This window comes from Equus przewalskii, chromosome 1 (assembly GCF_037783145.1).
Source record: "Equus przewalskii isolate Varuska chromosome 1, EquPr2, whole genome shotgun sequence".
NCBI lineage: Eukaryota > Metazoa > Chordata > Mammalia > Perissodactyla > Equidae > Equus > Equus przewalskii.
Genome location: NC_091831.1, coordinates 98,671,958 through 98,688,886, shown reverse-complemented (window position 1 = coordinate 98,688,886; position 16,929 = coordinate 98,671,958). Strand labels below are relative to the sequence as shown.

Sequence of the window (16,929 nt, the reverse complement as noted above, 5' to 3'; positions counted from 1 at the left end):
ATATTTTTCAGTTGAGATATTTGCCAAATTGACTTCACCACAAAATACCTTGGCTTCTATGGATCTATTCTGATAAAAAGATGAGGAAGTCTGTGTCTCTGGTTTTATAAAACCATCGTAGTCATAGCTTCTCAGAAGTACATGGTGTTTATAAGGATTGGATGCATGCTGGGTTTTGGAAAAGAATTAATACATGATTTGAATTCAGAGTACAAGCTTTCAAAAAATATGATCTAGTTGGAGAAGCATTTCTGAAATACCTCTGGGGAACAAATTTCTTTTATTAATCCAATCAGCCATTGGATGTCATCCTTCCAATTTAATTACGTTTATCTGCCACTGGGTGACTTTGCCGCTTATGCGTGTAATTTCAGTGGGTGCAAATGGTGATGACAAATAATTGTCCTCTGGGAGATAATTGCTGTTATAATTATTTACCCATGCAAGTTAGCTCTGTTAGAAATTTAATCCTCTGTCAGATGACCTGGCAATAGGAGACAACATATTTCCTATGTACTCAATTGGAGCAGGAGCCCTTATTTTCTTGGACACTTTCTAGGCAGGTACAGCACTAAGTCCCTTATATACATCACCCTACTGAATCTTCACAATCTTCCTATGAAGTGGGCATGATCGCCTTTGCCTTATTGACGAGGAAAGCACTGCCATTTAGATGGCAGGTAGAGGAACCCAGATTCAAACAACCCAGGCCAACAGGCTGGAATGAAATGATTCTTATTTCACAGGGTCTTTGCAAGGCTTGAATGAGGCGGCATTTGCAAAGAATTCAGCCAAGTGCTTGGTACATTATCATGGTCCTTGTGTCTGTTCATAGAGATTTTACTCCTGCAACCACTGCCTGCCTCCTTCCAGAAACCCTTTCCAATGGACAGGCCAAGCCATCACACCTGGAGCCTTTGAGGCCTTATTCCACCCCACCTCCTTGAGAATGCTTCATCTGGCTACGCTGGTGTTTAGGAATTCCCTCCTCTCTGATTTCCCGTTACTCTCATGACTCTGTTTCTCAGGAAGAGCACCTGAACGTAGAGTATATCATAGAGATCTTTTTATTCTATGGAGGCTTGCGTTTCCTCAATCTAGATTGTAGATTTGTTGAGTGCATGTCTTGCTTGGATCTCTCCACAGGGCCTCACAGGGAACAGGGCTCCATACCAGGCCCTGGATCAATACTCTGAGTAAGTGTGACCCCCATGAATAATTAACTACCTGAAGGCCAGAAGGTGCTGAGGGCTCAGGTGCAAGGTGGCTGTTCAGTATGGAAAACTGGGAGAATTCTCTTGCAGGAGCCTCCTGTCATCAGTACCACCCGTTGACTGGCCTTTCTTTTTTGATGATAGTAGCATATTTTGGCGGTGTGGCGTGCCAGGGGAGATCTTGTGGGTTTTTCCCTCTTCAGAAAAACTGGCACTCCCAACTCCTCCTCTTTCTCCCTATCCTGTGTGTGCCCCCTGCCCTCACACCAAAAGGGCTGTAGAAGAGGGTGAGTCGCCATTTTGGAGGAGAAGCGATGTTTATGAAGAGAGGTGTTGACTGATTTTCTGCCCCAAAATTGAGGAAAGCAATTGCTCATAAAGCTCGGGGTTATATTAAGAAGGGGAGGCTGACATCCTGCAAGCCGGGTGCGTGGGCTTGCCGAGCTGTCCTGTCACCATCAGAGCAGGCAGGGGAGGAGTGCACTGGAGAGATGGGTGTGGAGGGGCCCCTTTACAGAAGGGGCTCAGGCAGCAGAGATGCCCAGTGACAGGAGCAAGCTTAGCCACGGAAAGTCCGATAAGCAAACCATGCTTCTTTTTTCAGCTTCCACTCCTCGGTCTGGAGCTGAGTTCAGGCAGGGAAGAGGAAGGCGGTGGGAGAGAGCAGACCCTGCTTCCTATCCATCCAGGCCCCCAGAGGCACAGGTCTGGACTGCCCTTGTCGGGGAGGGTCTGAATGGAACAAGTGCCTGAAGTTCTTGAATGGTTAGTACCGGATCTTAACAAGCAAAGCAAAGCTGTTTTAATAAGTAAAAATGACTAAAAAATTAAGGAATTGACTGGGAAGTCATTACAGGAGCAGCTACCCAGCAGGAAAGAGGATTTCTAAAGAACAGAGTGGTAGCAAATATTGGTAAACAGAAGCTGGTTTGTATTTATATGGCCGAGGATAAGATTTCGCAATGAAACTCATTACTTCTTGAGTCCCAGAGGGACTGACGCTGGGCTGTACATACATTGCATTCTCATGATGCCTCTGCCAAGGAGGCTGAAACCTTCCCATTAAAGACTCACATAAAGATGAGGTTCAGAGTGATGACTTGACTTGCTAACCTGGCAGTGCTAGTAAGCAGCTGAGCTGAGATGCAAACCTGTTACCTGCTCTTTCCACCAAGCCTTCCTGCTCTCTGACTGCCCCAGCTATGCAGCGCCTATGCTGTGCAGAGGACCTCACAGTGTCCTGTCTGTTTTAACTAAAAATCATGTCTTTGCTTGAAACCTAGCATACATCAGTTTGACATACGGACCGAATGGAGGAACCACTAACCATCCCGCCCCAATGCTCATATTCCCAAGAAGTGTAGGATGCTAAGAAGTAGAGGGTGGGACCAAGTTGGAGTGAGGGCCTCCAAGTACTTGTCAAGTCCTGTCCTCAACCCAGCATAGGTCTCAGTTCTGGATCTCTCCTCCCCGGTAGCTGCCTTGGTGACTTTTTTGGGATTGATCCGCTGAGGCCATCTGAGGAAATTACAACGATATGTTCCTTCAAGGGTCACATTCACAGGCACAGTTGCTATTTAAATAAAATCTCATCTCCACCATCATGCTCAAGACCTATGATGCCTTTTCTAGCACTGCATTGTAACGCCTAATCATTTGCATAAACCTTAAAGAGGTAGCCAATGATTATTTTAGAAACAACTGAAGCAACTGCCATTTTCTTTGGGTTCTTTTTTTTATCTATACTGAGCACTGATTTTACTAGGAAAATATAGTTGCCTCAATAGAGAATAATTCCCCAAAGAAACTGAAGAGTAGGCACAGGGGCGAGTTAAGCATCTGGGGGAAGAGGAAAAGAGCTCGTTGCTAAGCTGGGGGTGTAAAGCATGAGGCTGGAGGCTTCCCACGTCCATCTCATTGGGAAGATGTTCCAGTTGCACCTGTGGATTGTGGCCAAGTTCTCAGTGACAGAGATGTAGAGAAGCCTCATAGGAAAATGTTCCCTTTCCAAAGGAGGCTGGTGGCTTCTGCCATATCAAGTTGGAGTCCCTGAGGCTGTTCTTTATATAGCTGGTGTTCAGGGTTAATCGCCTTCTTTATCTCATCCCTTAATTCCCTAGTGAGGAACACAGAAGCAAGACTGCCCACTGAAACACTTATAAAGATCTAAAAAGCCCTCCTGTGGGGGTCCAGTAACCACATGCTTGTGCATCCCATCCCTGGGAACACTAGAACTTAGGAAGGGTAAGATCCTTTTTTAAGTGCTTTCTGGAAAGCAAAAGCTAGTCTCTGCTCTGTGCATTAACTATAGACATTTCTCCGCAGAGTTACGGAAACAGTTCGATAGCAGCAGTTCCTAAAGTAACAAGGCCTAAAAGGGGAAAACAATAAGCAGCTCTCTGTGAAGTGAATGTGCTAGTGGTTCTGATGCAAGGCCACAGAAACAGCTGTTTCTATTTTGGTTGAGCCAAACGCTTGGGTGCATGACTAGCCCTTTCACGGAGACTGAGAAAAAGATCAGGTTGGATTTTCAGATCTGGATCGAGGTGGACCAAATGTGTATGTGGTTCAAAGCCCTGGTGGCCCATGGTAGCTGATAGGCCCTTGGGAAGAGATGGCACTGGAGTTTAATATAAGCTGTCTATTCTCCCGGAGTTGGCTGAACGATCTGTGTGAATGGCTCTCTCATGGACCTGCTTAAATATTGAAGGATGGATAACTTGATTCCAAACAAGAAATAATATGTCTTTGTGAAGTTAAGATAAAATGGAGGAAGAGTAAGTTTTCCATAAATTGACCACCTTTAGGGGGGAAAAGGTAGCAAGAGAAAAGAAAGTGAAGTGTAGGTGAAAAACAAATGTCAAATTTTGGTCTGAAAGCATGGACGCTAGGCGCAATACCCTCTCCTGCTTTCTTCTTCTGCCTCCAACTGAATTTCCAGTGCAAATGAGGAACCACTCACCGCACTTTCAGCTGCTTCAGCATCTTTTCACATCAGGACAGAGAATGTTGAAATTGCACTTTCTTGAGATTTTTCTGCCGGAGAGAATAAATCATGCTGCTTTGCAAAAAATAAACCATCACATAAGTAACAAGACCAGGCTAAAAAAGAAGTTCTCAAGGCATCAATGGGCCAAGTAATAGGGCCCCAGAGAAGGTAACTAACCCAAGCACACCCTTTCCTGACTCCAGAGGGAAAAAGACAATGCAAGGCTGAGGGAGGTGCTAGGTTGACAAGCTTTGATTTAAGGTTAGTTCAACTGCAAACAACGGTGGGGCTGAAGAGTGCAAGATCCAGGCTGGAAGGAGATAGGAAGAACGTGACCAGCCCCACAAGAGCACTGGGGCTGTTTGGGGTCTTTTCTTCAGAAGGTGAAGGGGGAGCATCAGTTCCTGGTGCTCCAGTCTGGCCAGGGATGTGACGAATGTAGCGGGGACTCTAAGATGCATGTCAGTGGCAGGCATCCACCTGGCCAACCTGTCTATATGAGGTAGGAGTCCAGTCAGTGGACTAAGGATGTGCAGGAGAAGCTAGCTAATTAGGAAAAGGCCTGGCAAGGATTGGGAAGGTGACTGGAGCTCCATCCATGGTGAGGCTTGTAGGAGCGTCTATGGACTTAGAGAAGGGAAGGCAAATGCTGCCGTTGCCTCTGAGAAATGTGACTGTAGTTAAAGCCAGACAGGCTGATGAGTCTGAGGCTGTTGGTTCATCATTCATTCATTCAATTGTATATTGGTCGTCCATGAAATGTCACGTCCTATACTAGGCAGATACTCTGACAGAAGGCCATTCCCTGTTCCCCAGGGTTCACAGACAGTGGGAGAATCGGAAAGGAAAACCAGACAGTAACAGTACAGGACGATGGGATGTCTCAACAAGTCTATCAGTGCTGTGGAGCATCTCATTCCAGCCAGAGGTGGGTAGCAGTGAACAATTACCATTTATCAAGTGCCCATTCTGTGCTAGACACTGTGCTTGGTGCCTTCACACGGGATCTCAAGTCTTACCACAATGTAGAAAGCAGGTGTCAATATTCCCATTTTACAGATAATAAAACTGGGGATCAGAGGAGTCAGATCCCTTCCTCAAGGCCACACCGGCAGCAAGTGCTGGGGGCAGGATTTGAACGTAGGTCTGTTTTGGCTCCAGAGACCATGCTCTTTTGAACAATTCAAAGCCCATAAATATAGGACACACACAGCCAGAAACACTCTTCTAAAGAATCTTTTAGGATTGTCCTATCCAGAGGCACAAGAGAGAAAGATAATAGAGATTACAGCATGAGACAGAGGAAGAATTAAAATAGTGCTTTTAATATAATTTTCAGCAAACGTACAGTATGTACTTTACATCATATATTTCTAAACTGCTCATCTGGAAAATATAAGCTGCAAAAATACAGAATACCACACTCAAAATCTATTGAGTATGTGCTTTTTCCCCCTCCATTCTGTGAAGCAGGGTGATTTTTGAACTCTCCTAACAAAATCCAATCTCGGCCGATTTCAGAACTGTTGGAGCCCTCGGTGAGAGCAGCATTCCCAAGTTGGGGTTTTCTAAAGCATGTCAGCAGGCCACCCCGACAGGAGCCACCGGAAGGAAGGCATAAGGGAATTTGCATACCGGCTCAATATTACTCTTGAGGGACCCGGGAAAAATGCCTACTCCGAGGGTTTGGAGGACTCCTGACCACAGCCGCCTCCTTAGTCCTCGTCACAGGCCTGTGCTTGGGGCCTCAAAGGACCACACACTGGCCGGAGAATCCACACAGGGCCCCTTGGGTTCTCGGGCGGGCAGAGCACACTAAGTCAGGCCCGCGAAGTGTGCGGGCAGTGTCAGGCTGTTCTCTGCAGGCAGAGGATGAGGGCCAGGCCCTCAGCTTCTCACAAAGGAGTCTTCTGAAGGTGAATGTGACTCGGGGCAGGTTTTCTCAGTCTCAATGTCTTGGTACTCTGTGCCTAAAGGGGGAGGAGGGAAGAAGAGCCAAGAGGAAAGAGAGATCGGTCTTTTCTGGTTTTCCTACTTTTTTTAAGGCTTATATAATAGTATCATGGCTTTCCAGTGGAACGGAAAAGGGCAGGAAGTCATGTCAATAAAATGCTGGGTTTTGCTCCATGTAACCCCAATGGAACCCCCAGATTCTAAGCCCAAAGACCCTTTGCAAGGCCACATCTTTCTGAGAAGCATATTTATCTATGTAACTATACCAACACCCACGTGGATGTTTCTTCTATGAGAATTAAACAGATATATGCCAGTCATGAACTTATCCTTATCTTATATAAATCACCAGTGACAGACTTCGTGTTCTAGGACTCGAAGTGTCACTGTAGTCTCTACTGGAGAGGTGGCTAAGGGCCAGAGAAGACCTCCTGCGTCTTAATGTCATGCTCTCTCCTCTAGCATTCTGGACCAGTTTTTCTCACGTAGCCACAGATCTTTACTGCATGCTGAATGAAACAATCTCATTGGAGCAAGGTTTTTAAGCCTATGCCACACTTCCAAAATAGATGCGGTGGCTTCATTTAAAAGGCATTAAGAACTCAGCTAGTCCCTGTGATGATTTACAAGCTGCGTAGATCTCATTGACTGTGACATGCAGCTTTCCTGTTCAATGATAGGCAGAGGGGGGCCATACCAGTCCCCACTCATTTACTTGTCCTCTTTAGATTCTGACTCGCTGGTACAAAAGGTGACAATTTGGAAATGTCACTCCTTTCCTTGGGATTTTGCAGCTGAGATCTGACTTATAGAAGCAGCAGCCCATAGCTTCTGGAGCATCCTTCCTCGACTTTCCCAAGGCTCGGGTTCTTGTAGTCCCGGGGGAACTGCTGGAAGCCTTGGGGGCAGGGGCTTGGGGAGAGTGGGACAGAAGCAAGAGAGCTGGGGTTGGTTCTTGCGTGCAGAATGAGTAAGACAGAGGAAAGCTTCTGCTGACGTGGCTAAGATGGAAGGAAAGAGGAGTGTTTTTAAATGTCTCCAATGTTTCATTATTAATGTAAAAAAGTTTTCTCATTTTAGTTTCCTGTGCCTGTAGGCTAAATTTTGCAGAGGTTCTCACCTCCAGCTAGCTCTTGGCTCATTTCTTTATGAAAGTACAGACTTCTGTGGGGGTTTTCCTGATAAGAGATGCCCTGTTGGCCTCATCGGAGCTTCCTAAGAAGCCAGCTCTGTGTTCTCACTTTGGTGGCTATGTGGCATAGGGGAAAGAGCACTGCTTCAGGAGGCAGACAGACCTGGCATTGGCTTCTGTTGACTTTTCTAACTAGCTGTGTGAGCTTGGGAAGCTTGGGTTTACTCAGCCTTAGTTTTCTGATCTGTAAAGTGGAAAAAATTATACTTACCTTATAGGGCTGCTGTGAGAAAGCTGCTAGGAGCATGACCTGGGATCATGCCTTTATGGCACCTGGCACGTGGGCAAGCAGGCTCTTAATAAACTTGAGCTCCCAACCCCTTCCTTCCTTAAAGGTGCTGGACCAGAGCACAATTTGTGTTAGTGGGGTTCCTCTTGTAATGCAACTTCCTACATTGCATACTTCCAATTCATTTTATGGCCTTAGATTATAAAACCAAACTGTCTCGACAAACATATCTCCATGAGAGTTATCTTGTATTAAGTTAGCATGACTTTAAGAAAATCACTGTTTCAAGGGATTTAATGGGATGACAAAATCTCAACCTACAGAATGTTAAACCTCCAGAAAATTTACTATGTTGTTCCATTTGCTCATAGCAAAAGAACATAATCACTTTACCTTATGGAAAAATTCAGAATTTATGCTAATCATTACCTAGTGATTATTGGCCTCAGTCATTAGCACAAAAATAGAAAAGTCTAGAAACTCTGTTCCTAAAAGCCTAGTATCTGATAATAGAGTAAGACATATCCAAAGGGTGACCTGTGTCACTGCGTCTCAAGGCCCTGGGCTGAGCTCTTGAAGTTGATGCTGTGGATGCAGTGGTGCCAGCGGGAGAGGTGTCTGGGTCTCTCCACTGGAGCTGATGACCAGCACTGAGGAGTGCTTTGAACGTGCATTTCAGAAAGCATTAGAATGCAGGAATCCCGTTTCCTCTTACCTGTCCACTTCCGGTAGAATACCCCATACAAATTGATCACTGAGCTCTGTGGTTTAGACCAGGAATAACACAGGAAGCACGGACATCCACACAATATAGCTGTCATGGAGTCCTGGTTGCTATATCAGGGGGCATGTGAGAGGGTGTGGGGCCCCACAGTCCCTTTGAGCCGGAGTCTTCCTGATGAAGCAGTCCCTAAGGTGGGGAGGGTCTCTGAAGTCTGCCCGGTAGGGGGGGAATATCCACAAAGGCTAAAAACACGGGCTTTGGATTCATAGCCCTGGGTTTGACTCCCAGCTCTGCTTCGTGACCTTGAGCCAATTCTGGAACCCTTCCAAGCTTCATTTTCCTCTCCTGTAAACTGATGCTAATAACCGTCTCTGCCTCACAGGCTATTATTGAGACTAAACGAGCTAATACATGTAATAAGCTGGTCCATGGTAAGTGCTTGGTAAATGTTAGCTACTATGATTGTTAGTTTATTAGAGCTTACCAATTATTCCACCTGGCTTATCTATTAGCTTTATAGTGCCAATGTTTTATGTTGATGGGAAGGAGGGAGGAGATTTGAAATACCATTCAGTATCTGGATTCCTTCTTTTTCTAGTTCCTACGTTTTCACCTCCCATGCCTATTTCTAGGCTCATTTCCCTTAGGGAAAAAGGATGATTACTCTGGTGGAACTATCAAGTGAGTGTCAGAGCTGGAAGGGACTGTTGATTGTATAGTTCAAGTTCCCCTCATTTCACAAGAGAAAGACATGTTGCCTTCAATTATAAACCTGACAATAACGGGGTACTTACCTCATTCTTGGAAAATGGGATCCCTGAATTAGATTCCTGCGGTCAGGAACATCAGGGTTGATGGACACCTGGCTGAAGGACCCTTCCAACACATGACTCAGCCCGTGCTAGAGCAGCCTCAATTGCTCGAGTCCCCCAGACATGCTGGGCTGCTTCGGACCTCAGCCTGCGCTCCAGAACAGAGATCAGCACACTATGGGCCTTAGCCAAACCCAACCCTAGCTTGCCTTGGCAAATAAAGCTTTGCTGGAACACAGCCCACTGCAGCCATGCATTGTCTAGCGCTGCTTTCATGCTACAACTGAGATGAGCAGTTGCAACAGAGATCTTCTGGTCCTCAAAGTCTAAAATGTTTACCACCTGGCTGTTTACAGAAATTTTGTGAACTGCTCTCTAATTCTTGGTTTCCAGCACCAGCTCTCTGAAACCATCCCGATTCTCGATGCCACAAGGCAGAACGTACCACCACCATGAATCAGCGTGCCTTGCACCCAGACAGACAGACTGACCCAGCTCTTAACAGCATTCTAGTGCTTTTGTTTGTTTCAGGTCTGTCTGGCTCATTGAACTGTGAGCTATTGGAGGACAGGACCATGTCTTTTCCACGTTTTGTATCTGGTCCAGGGCCCGGCATATTGCCAAAGTTTTAATAAAGAAATGAGTGAATAAATATGTTTAGAAAATATCAAGCTCATACCGCGTACCTCCAAATGACACTAACCATGCAAAGGAAAATCATGCTACCACGTGGATAGTCTCTGAGCAGTATGAATTCTGTCCCCGTCTCCACGACAGTCACAGATTTCTGAGATACAGGCGATGCTTTGCTTTTTGAATTTCCCATTTTAGGCTTTTTAACTCATATTCTTTTGCCATGATAACCAAGCAGTCTGAGGTCACCTACAGATGTGAGAAAGGGGAGGCGTGGGTGGGTGGCTGTGTGCAGAGAGTGTAGATTCTACATGTTATCCTAGGCAACCGGCCCTGTGAGTGGCATCTGAACAAAAATATCTTTCTTGCATATTCCACCAGTTAGAGATTCTTCTGTTTTACCAATTTCTTCTTTTTTTGTGCGTGTGTGAGGAAGACTGGCCCTGAGCTAACATCTATTGCCAATCTTCCTCTTTTTGCTTGAGGAAAATTGTCGATGAGCTAACATCTGTGCCAATCTTCCTCTATTTTATGTGGGATGCTGCCACAGCGTGGCTTGATGAGCGGTGCTAGGTCCGTGGCCGGGATCTGAACCCGCGAACCCCAGGCCACGGCTGAAGTGGAACACATGAACTTAACCACTACACCACTGGGCTGGCCCCCTTACCAATTTATTCTTGAGCAATCACAATACCCCAGAGGGGCTAGGTCCAAAGGCTGACATTTAGTGCCAGTTGCTCTATGAGATGAGGTCCTCACAGCTGCTGAGAACTCAAGAACTTGGACTGAGTTGGGAGAGGTGGGTATAATGCACAAGGAAGGAAGGGCAGAGGGAGGAGGAGGAGGACTGCATTTATGTCCCAAACTATTTTTTGAGGCTGAATTTAAATCCACTAGCACCTTCTCTTGGAGAACGTGGCAGCTCGTAGGAGTTTGACCTGGATTCTAACCTGAAGGGAAACACAGATCCTGGTTGAGAGGAGGCTGATGAGAGGGATGAGCTCAGGGGAGCAATCAAGTCTGCTATCTGTCTGGTACTTTCTCCCAGCTTCTGGACAAACGCCTGGTTCCTCCAAGCCATCAAGACAGATCAAAACAGCCCAAGACAGCAAATATTCTGTCTATTGGACTAAAAAAGTGCTTGCCTGGTTTTTTCCTCTCATCTAAACCAAACCAAACCAAACCAAACCAAATGCACGAACAACAATAAAATAGAGCGCAACTCCACAAAACTGGAACAGAAGTTTATCCTGTCCTTCTCCCTCTGCTCTTGACTGTATGACCAGCCACATTGATTTCTACATGTTGACCTTTACTGCTTAACACTGCTGAGGAGTGCTTTCAGGACCCCCCGAGCAGTGCACAGCATACAGGTCTGGCAGGCCCGACCGGGTGGAGAAACCGCGCTTCCCAGGACCTGAACAGCAGGCAGCAAGAAAACCAGTCTTGCAGGTGCATGGGGAGCTCACAGCTACTTTTCCACCCAGAGTTTCTCTGGGAATATACATGTATATATTTCCACTTTACATGCTCCTCAATGAATGGCCTCCTCTGGAAGTGGGGAAGAGAATCCACTGGCAACCAAGGCAGAATCCTTTTCCCTGAGAAAATTCCTCAGGAGTGGTGTGGCTCTCATCCTGGGGACTGGCTGTTTGCCCCTGTGCGGAACATTTCCGTGGGTCACCTCAGGCCTGCGTGCTTTACAACAAGAAGGGATGGGAAATCTTGCCATGCCTGAGTGAGGGGAAGCTGTAGGTCATTACTGGGGACAGGGAAGTGGAATCAGGAACCTGAATGTACAGACACCACTAAACTAAACTTTGAAAATCATCACCAGAGGAGACTTTCCACTGTAAGGTGGTGAGAAAGCAGCGATTTTTAGGGAGAAGCACACTCCTTCCTGCTTGGGAGACATTAGGAAGTCTGTCAAAGGATTCCTTAGAAGCTCTTGGTTTCCCCTAATTACTCTGCTTGTTAAGTGCTACTAGCAGACTCCTTAGGGGGGACCATGAGAGGAAGCCTCTCTTGCTCCTTCGTTAGCTGTGTGGAAAGCCCGCATGCTGTGGGCTTCTGGAGTGGTAGTGTCCCCAGGATGCCTTGGAGCTTCACAGCCTTCCTCTGTGGAGGCGGGAAGAAGGGAGTAAAGCTGCCAATCTTCCCTGACTGTGCACACCCTCGGCTGAAGGGAGACGGTGAGCTGGTCCCCCAGAGAGAAGGGTACTTTTACGAAATGGGTTTACTTCATTCGCGGGAAGAATATTGGTAAAAACCTTCTTGGTCTGTATGGAGGAGTGAAAAATCTGTCCAAAGGGGCAGCAAAGGGAGACCTTTTCATCCATCCCTGGGCATGTTCCCCTAAGATGCTGGAGGAGTTGGTAGCAGAAGAGAAGAGAACTTGCGTGTTCCCTTTTTAGTTTATTCCATCCCTTACATTTTTCTTTGCTGTTAAGTCCAATGGAGACCTTACCGGGAAATCTCTTCATTCAAAATACCACTCAAGACCCACCAACCAAGGGACCGGATCTTTGTATGTACAAAGGTTTTTTTGTAGCACAAAAGCAAAATTAAAAGCAGGCTAGGTTTTCTGTTCTGTAGTATATGAGAGAAATTAAAACTTTAAAAGGTGACACCACACACTTTAGAGCCATTTGCAAAAGGGGACTTTAAATTTATATCCAATTGTTGATAAAACTGAGCCCTGGAGTTGTTTTCCTTTGTCATCCTAATATCTTATTCTCATTCATTCTAAATCTTAGGGAAAAAAATCCAAAATGCAAAGAGTTTTCAAAAACCGGTTTTTGAAAAAACACAAATAGCCCCAGGAAACGCTACGTTATGGGGCCTCAATGTGTGTGTACCGAGTTTGGACAGCTATGCAATGATATCTGAGGGCAGTGACCTATTAGCAATACATTTTCAAAGCAAAACTAACCCCAAACCTCTACAGAACGGTTTCAAAACCTCAGGAGTGACAGAGCATACATATTTTATGAATTGGCTGGAAAACAATCCTGCTGTCTACTGGTTAACATATTGACGAGTGTCCCCATTCTCACCAACAAGGGCAGACTAAAACTAAGCAGATGAAAGGGCTGTTTCGGAAGCATCCTGTCCCAGGCAGCTGATCACAGTGGCTGCGCACCACGACACAAGCTTCTCTTGTGGTTGTCCTTCCTCAGTGGCGTTTCTCTAGTTTCGGGCTGTCACTCAAATGCCCCATTTACGGCGTTAGTTAAAAATTTGGCACAGCACTCCTCTCCCCATCCCCTTTCTCCTTTCCTGACTCTTTTCTTGCCCTCTGGGTGAACTGCAAATATGTGTCTGAGGTGAAAAAGCAAACAAACCAAACCAAACAGCCCTTGAGGTTTTTCCCAGGGCCATGAGTGGCCTGGACAAAGGTCACAGAAGATGCACGAAAGGTAAGTTAACTGGGCCCTTTAAGTGGGGGTGTGAGCATGTGTGCACTTGCACATAGGCTCTGTCCCCTTATGGGAATGGCCTTATAAGGCCAAGTCTGCTGGCTGCAAGAGGTTTTCCCATAATTCTTACCCCAAACAACGAGAGGTTTGCTCTCTAGCTGTTTGAGGTTCAGCCACTTTCAAAACACACACAAAGGCCTCTTAGTTCAAGACTGACCCAGAAAACATTACTGACACTTCCATGCACTGGCCAGGAGGGAGCTTCAGGAGCTTGTGGGTCTATTCCTTATCACAGACACCACAGACCACTCAACAGCTTGTGCTATGGAACTGTTCTTTCTCTCCTGCCTCTCCCCAGAAGCACCGCGCCCATACACACAGCCCACATCTAAGCGAGTCTCCTCCGCAGGCTGAAAAGAACGCCTCTTGGAATGTGAAACATGAATATAAAAGGGCTTCCCGTGACAGTGATCACTGAATCACGGGGAATAAAGCGAGAAGGAGAAGGCAGATTTGCAATTCATCACATTATCCCCTGTTGTCTCCAGTGTGATTCTTTTAAAGGCTGCATATACACTCTCTTTTTCAAGCGTTTTCTTTTTCTTCTTGTAACACATTGTATATTCTTGTTGTTTTCACAGAATATCCAAATGAGGATAAAATGATAAAAAATTACAATAGATTAATTGCATCCCTTGAATCACATTATATTTTTGGTGCATTAAAAAAAGGAGAAAAGTAAAAGCAACCAGCATAATAAATTCGGCCGAGAGAACTGTGTTAGTGACTGAAGGGTTAACACAGATTTTAGAAGTAGTTAAAAATAGTATTAGAGGATTATACATACAACAGTTTGAAATTCATATGCATTGCATTTTTTTCTCTTTAAAAATGGCAAAATGTTTGGCAAATGTAAGCAAATGACTTGGACTATGTTGGGTTTCGCCGGCTCTGAGCGAAGTCAGTCATAGCCAGGCGAGGCCCACTGCTTCCTGAGGTCACTCTGCGGGGCTGGGGGGGGGAGGCGGGCGCCCACCACTGGGAAGTGCTGCGGGGGGAAGGTGAGGTGCTGGCCCCCCAAGCCCCGCTCCCCCTTGGGCCCTCAGTCTTGAACATGGAAATGGAGCTGGTGAGAGGTGCCAATTACAGACTCCAGCACGGATCACCCATTAGCATCGCTGAGAGAACTCTGGGGCCTTGAACCACATGCAGACTGGGTGAGTCGTCTACACAGTGACCCATATTGCGAAAGTTAGAGAGAGGAGCGAGCTTCCGTTCCTCCGACTTGCGTGCCTCCCCAGCCCCGTGGAGGGGGAGGGTGGCACGGGGTGTGTCACTAGTGCTTATCCTGGCAATGTTGTCAACTTGTGTTTCATAGTAGACTTTTTTTTAAAATATTTTTTTGTTCTGTATGTGTATGTATATCCAGAAATGTCCATCCTCCAAGCTGGCCACCACTGTTCCCTGAATTTGCCAGTGCCTGTTGCTTGCAGCTGTCGGCATCCTGAAAAAGCACGAGGTGCCTTCCAAGAGTAGACTCTGAGCCCCAGCAGGTCGCACACCAAAAACATGATCCCATGCTTTCTTTATTCTGAATCCTGTCTGGCTCTGATTTTGAGAAAAAAAGACAAAGGTCGTGTATATGTGTGCGTGTGTGCATGTGCGTATGTGTCTGTGTGTATTGAGTTTTTTTTTTTTTTTGGAAACCTTTTTTCTTTTTTTTTTTAGGAAAAATGACCCTTTGATTACTAATACAGAGTTCAGCCCTCCTTCAGTCACTATAAAACGGACTCCATGTTTTCACACCACTCATGATCTTCAAGGTTATAGATAAACTTTGTCCTATGTGTCTGGTTGGCGGGCACAGGGTCCCTCCCCAGATTGTCTAAGGTCAGAGTAGAGGCAAAGAACTCACTGGTGCTCAGTCCGCCCTCGTGGTTTTTGATGTATCGTTTATAGTTTTTCCGCAGGCACTGCCACGTGGTGGTGTAGAGGACGAAGGCAAAGGACTTGAGCGCGATGGCGATGCTGACGTACAGATATCTGTAGACCACGTTGTCATAGAGGACGCAGGCGCCTTGCTCCCCACAGAACGTGCTCCAGAACAGGCAGGTGGAGTCGATGCCGGCCCCAAAGATGAGGGGTGGGGGGATGAAGCCTGCGGGAGGGAAAAGAACATTTACTGTCCGGGCTCTGATGGCTGCTTGGGTGTAGGGACGGGCTCCTCCTCCCTGCATGTGCACTTCTGCTCACACGACTGTGGGCTAACGTGTCATAATTGGTGGTTCTACAGCACAGGGGTGAAAGGACCCTGTCCGGAGGCTGAACTGCTTGAGTTCGAATCCCAGCTTCGCCTTTTGCTTACTGCACAAACCCGTGCAAGTTACTTAAGCCCTCTGTGCTTTAGTTTCCTCATCTCCATACAGGAAAAGCATTTAGAACAGTGCCTGGCACACAGTAAACACAAAATAAATGACAGCTGCTAACATCATCATCCTCATCTGCAGAGAGCCTGACAAGGAAGAGAGAGAGTCCTTCTCGAAGCGACACATTCTTGGTGTCACTCGAAGTGCAACCTCGTAGAGGGCGTGGCCAAGAGGCAGCCTACTCTGTGTATTGTTCTTCTGCGGCTGTGTGTGCTCTTGAGCAGAGGGAGCTGGAACCAGGAGGGCCCAGAAGTTGAACACGAGTACACTAGACCTTGTGTCAGTGTACACGCGTATATATAGATGGGGGGTTCATGGGACCCCTGAAGTCCAGCCACGATCGCCAGAATAAGAACGTCTGTGTTATATACACTTCAGGGCCTCCTTCCTCAGGGACCTTCAGAGGGCAGCCTGGGAGGGGAAGGGTTGTTGAAGGAAGCAGCACTTCCTTGATTTTAATGATCGGACTGGAATGGCAGGAGATGGGTGGCATCGTCCCATCAGTGCTAACGAGGTTGGCAGAGCTCCCCACTCCCCAGGCCCAGGCTCCTCAGCACATCCTTAGCGCTCTCCAGCGCTGTCGCTTGTTACCCTAAAGAGAAACTCCTGAGAAAGAGTTTTAGTTGAAACCTCATTAGACTTCCAGGCAGCATGAGTTAATGAACTCCAAACTCAAAATCCCACACGACCCGCCCCCTCTTTGCAGCTTCCAGGTCAGCTTGGTCTTGGCGAATGGAAACTTGTATCCCCAGCATTCACCGCCCAAAGGCAACCCTTCCTTGCCAATCAGCGTGTGTTCTCCCTGTGCAAGTGCCTTTCCTCATTTAACTGAAAAAGAGCCAACACGAGGAACCACCATAGCAACCACATAATAGAAATGAAGCCACACTCCACATTATTTAGGTAAAGAAATAGAGCTCTGGAGCCAATTTAAATGATGGATAGACTTGGGGAGAAACAGGACAAGTCTGGCTGGTTCCTACTGGCCCCATGGGATAAAACAAATCCATTCACCTTTCTACTTCTGAGTTTTATTAGGGTGTGATGAGCTCCCAAATCCTTCTGCCTCGCTAGAGGGACCACCAACCAGCAGGCAATGGGAGCTAAGACAATGACACCTCTGATAAAAGGTTTGCCATAGGAAGGAACTGATAGGAAAAGGCCCCTTGCTCCACAATGCATGGGTGCCCGAAGAGTTGTGCACTGATCCAAGTTGGCCTAATCAAGACATATTTTAAGAAATGTGCAATTTAAAAGAACCATTCATGAATACTTCAACGAAAATATCCCTCTGAAAATGCCATATGTAATACCTTCATGTACCTGCATCTGAGTGAG

The 16,929-nt window shown here is 46.5% G+C and overlaps 1 protein-coding gene across 2 annotated transcripts in view; it reads right to left on the bottom strand.

The window, feature by feature from the left end:
• Nucleotides 1–5,507: 5,507 nt before the first annotated feature.
• SLCO3A1 (solute carrier organic anion transporter family member 3A1) overlaps nucleotides 5,508–16,929 on the bottom strand; it is a 289,096-nt gene continuing 277,674 nt past the window's right edge. Inside the window, exons 10-11 of one of the 2 annotated variants that reach the window (XM_070618553.1) lie at nucleotides 15,081–15,323; nucleotides 5,508–6,173 (exon numbers count right to left, since the gene is read on the bottom strand). In XM_070618553.1, coding sequence (XP_070474654.1) covers nucleotides 6,091–6,173; nucleotides 15,081–15,323 — 326 coding nt within the window. In that variant the 3' untranslated portion in view covers nucleotides 5,508–6,090. Of the gene's footprint in view, nucleotides 6,174–13,856; nucleotides 15,324–16,929 lie in introns of those variants that run through there. The other variant, XM_070618543.1, reaches the window with a different exon arrangement.